The sequence below is a fragment of the Condylostylus longicornis genome, unplaced genomic scaffold (genome assembly GCF_029603195.1).
Source record: "Condylostylus longicornis isolate FDR11 unplaced genomic scaffold, ASM2960319v2 ptg000110l, whole genome shotgun sequence".
Taxonomy (NCBI): Eukaryota; Metazoa; Arthropoda; class Insecta; order Diptera; family Dolichopodidae; genus Condylostylus; species Condylostylus longicornis.
In genome coordinates this window covers 1,171,065-1,174,391 of record NW_026578078.1, presented here as the reverse complement: position 1 = coordinate 1,174,391, position 3,327 = coordinate 1,171,065, and the positions used below count along the sequence as shown (strand labels likewise).

The window sequence follows — 3,327 nt, the reverse complement described above, 5'->3', positions numbered from 1 at the left end:
AGGTAGAAACAAAGACGCTTCTTCCTTTAGTATTTGTGTTGTTGGAATCTAATGCCAATCTATTAATCTTGTGCGTGCATCTATGGATACGACTGACTAATAGCGCGGCTGACAGAGAAACCTTTGGTATGTCATGTCAATCAAGGTTTATAGACACGATTTGATTTGTTTACCAATAAACTTTTTAGTTTTTACTTTTCAGTTATTTTTCCATTACATATACTACTAGTGAAGAAATAAACTTAAAATATAAACTATTATAAATAATTTTAACTTGAAGGAACAAAAAGTCATTAAAATGAATCCATTAACGTAAGGCAATTTAATTTTAATTTAAATTAACTTATTTCAAAAATCGTCTTATATTTCATAGGAATATGAAAAATGTGTTGAAGTTAAGTGAGAATGAATTAAAATCTAATTCTAAAACATCTTGGCATGATATGTACAAGGACTCCGCTTGGATTTTTGTTGGAGGCTTACCATACGATTTGACAGAAGGTAATTTTTCGAGAAACAAATACCTAAATTTTAATATATGTATAATATTTTTAGGGGACATTATTTGTGTTTTTTCACAATATGGAGAAATTGTTAATATAAACTTAGTACGAGATAAGAAAACTGGGAAATCAAAAGGATTTTGTTTCATTTGTTTCGAAGATCAACGCTCTACTGTACTTTCGGTAGATAATTTAAATGGAATTAAGGTAAATATGTACTTTATTATATACAATTTAAATTAAACCGACTCCAGTTTTTTTAAGTGACTTAAAATTATAAATTGTTTTAGATTTTAGGGCGAACCTTAAGAGTCGATCATGTCGCTGAGTATAAAGTTCCAAAAGATGATGACAAGATAGATGAAGAAACTCGCCAGCTTCGATTAGAAGGTTGTGCGCCAAAATTACAAATACCATCAGACCTTATTAAGGAAGAAAAATCCAGTATCCCAGAAAGCGAAGGAGGGATTAAATTACCAGAAAGATTACCGATAGGAAATATTAGTGAAATGATAAAAATGAAGAAAGAGAAAAAGTCAAAGAAATCTAAGAAAGTAAAAAAGGAAAAAAAGGCAAGCAAAAAGCGTAAACATAAAAAAAAGAGCTCAGAGTCTGATTCTGGTGATAGTTCAACTAGTAGTGAAAAAAATGAACGGCGAAAGAAAAAACGTCGTAGGAGAAGTTATTCGAATAGCACTGATAGTGACTAGTAGTGATAATAGTGAATAAGAATATCAGTATAGGAATAAAGAATTTTAAAGTCTAAGTAATTTGTACATATTTTTTATTGTTGTCGTTTATTTCACTATATTTAACTTGCTTTTAAATTGGCTTTCTATTTAAGGACTTTCTATATTTCAAAAATTTGAAGATTGATTGGAATAAGGCTCCTTTTTTAATAAGATTGATATATTTTGGTGGTCCTTAAAACAGGCACCCAGTTTACTTTATCTGCAATATATCTCTAGTTATAAAGAAAAAATTGGCAATTTGAGGCTTTATAATTCAAGAAGTTTTTTGCTTATCTGGACCCATTCTAACGTCCTGCTTCGGGTTTATCATCTCTGGTATTTAAGATCTTAATAAGGTCGAAGCGTTTAACCCAATTTCTTAATTGGTCAAGCGTAATGTAATTACCAAGCTAAGTATTTGAAAAGATTTAGTTCAACATTTTCTAAAAAAAGATTAGGATTTGATACTGAAAGCAGTAGAAAATGAAGAATTTGGGTTTGAAGGTTTCTTATACATATTTATGTAAAAGTTAAAAGAGATCATTTTTAAATTTTTATAAATTTTGTTAACTAAACTAAAAAAATGTTGATTTTTGGTTAAATTAATTTAAGAAAACCTATCCAGAATTTTACATAGATACAAGGAAAGATTATGAATCATAAGCAAAAATCGGTATTCATATTTTTGAAGAGTTTTTGCGGCCAAAACGATTTCAGCTAGAAATAGTTTAATTTGAACTTTAACAACCAGTTTGGAAAAAATACACTACAAAATTTTTCGTTTGAATAAGGATTTGGCTTTGAATAAGGAAACAATTTGGTTTCATTGTAAAATTAATTTTTTTTTTATTAATTTTTCTTATTTTTTTTTTTTGCAACAATTTCATATTTCATAAAACATTTTTTTTTTTCACATAACATTATTTTTATTTATTATTTTTGTGTGTTTTTTGTTTTTGTTTAATTTTAATTTTAATTTTCTTAAACTTTTGTCGATTACTTTTAAATTCTTATTTTTAAAATTAATATTTTTTTTTTAATTTTCGTATTTTTTTTTTTGTTAGTTTAATCATTTTATTTTGTTTTTTTAAGAAATTTTTAACATACATTTTATTTTTCTTCTTTTTCTTCTATATTAATAATAATACCTTTTATTTACTCAATAATTATTTATGTATAATAATTTTCTAAAATATAAATAATAAAATGTTTGAGAATTAGGATTTTTTATATAATAATATGGAGAAATTAATTAAATTAATTTTAAAATAATGTGAAAAAAAAACTGTGGTAAAAAATTTTTTTTTGTTTTGTAATTGTTTTGTTTCTTCATCTCTATATTTTGATAATAACAATATTGCTAAATAATTAATAAAAACAACTTGTAATTTAATAATTGATTCATTTTTTTTTTAAATTTATTTACATAAAGTTTATCGCTATTAATGTTTTTCTTTATTTAAGAAAAAGTTTAGCTATTATACATACATATATACTAAATAAGGTTATTTTATTATAAATATATTTTTATATAATATTTATTTTTTTTTTATTTTTTCATTTTATTAATAAAATTTTTTCATTATTAAATATTCAACTACGTACTTAAATTGTTAAAAATGAACGATATATAATATAATATATAAATATATTTATATATATATATATAATTAAATATATTATGTTCAAATGTTATTATTCAATGTTTTTTTTTTTAATAAATTGCGAATAAATCATAAAAATCAAAGTTTTTTAAAAATTGTATGTTAATGATTTCATTGCGCAATTGTATACGGGAATAAATTAATAAAATATATAGGTTAAATAATTAACATTTAATTATAGGTAGATGTACACACATTAGATAGTTATGTATGCGCCGAATTATAATTTTATTTTTTAATTATTAGAAATAGGGAAGGCCGTTATACACATAATTAATAAATTTTGTTCTTAAAATTGCGGTAGACTTTTAAATTTATTTTGTTATAAACTTACATTCTTGCAGGTATAACAGTTTGGATGTGTTTATTCAAAGCATACGATAGTTAAGAATATTTGAATTTGAATTTTTTCGTACCTAGCAATTTGTG

General features: G+C 23.6%; 1 protein-coding gene across 1 annotated transcript; it reads left to right on the top strand.

Annotated features, from left to right (window-relative positions):
• Positions 1 to 201: 201 nt before the first annotated feature.
• Positions 202 to 1,250, top strand: LOC129614537 (RNA-binding motif protein, X-linked 2). Its single transcript, XM_055529191.1, has 4 exons — positions 202 to 312; positions 374 to 501; positions 556 to 710; positions 794 to 1,250. Exons 1-4 carry the CDS (start codon positions 299 to 301, stop codon positions 1,211 to 1,213), a joined length of 717 nt encoding a protein of 238 aa, XP_055385166.1. The 5' UTR covers positions 202 to 298; the 3' UTR covers positions 1,214 to 1,250.
• Positions 1,251 to 3,327: the final 2,077 nt, after the last annotated feature.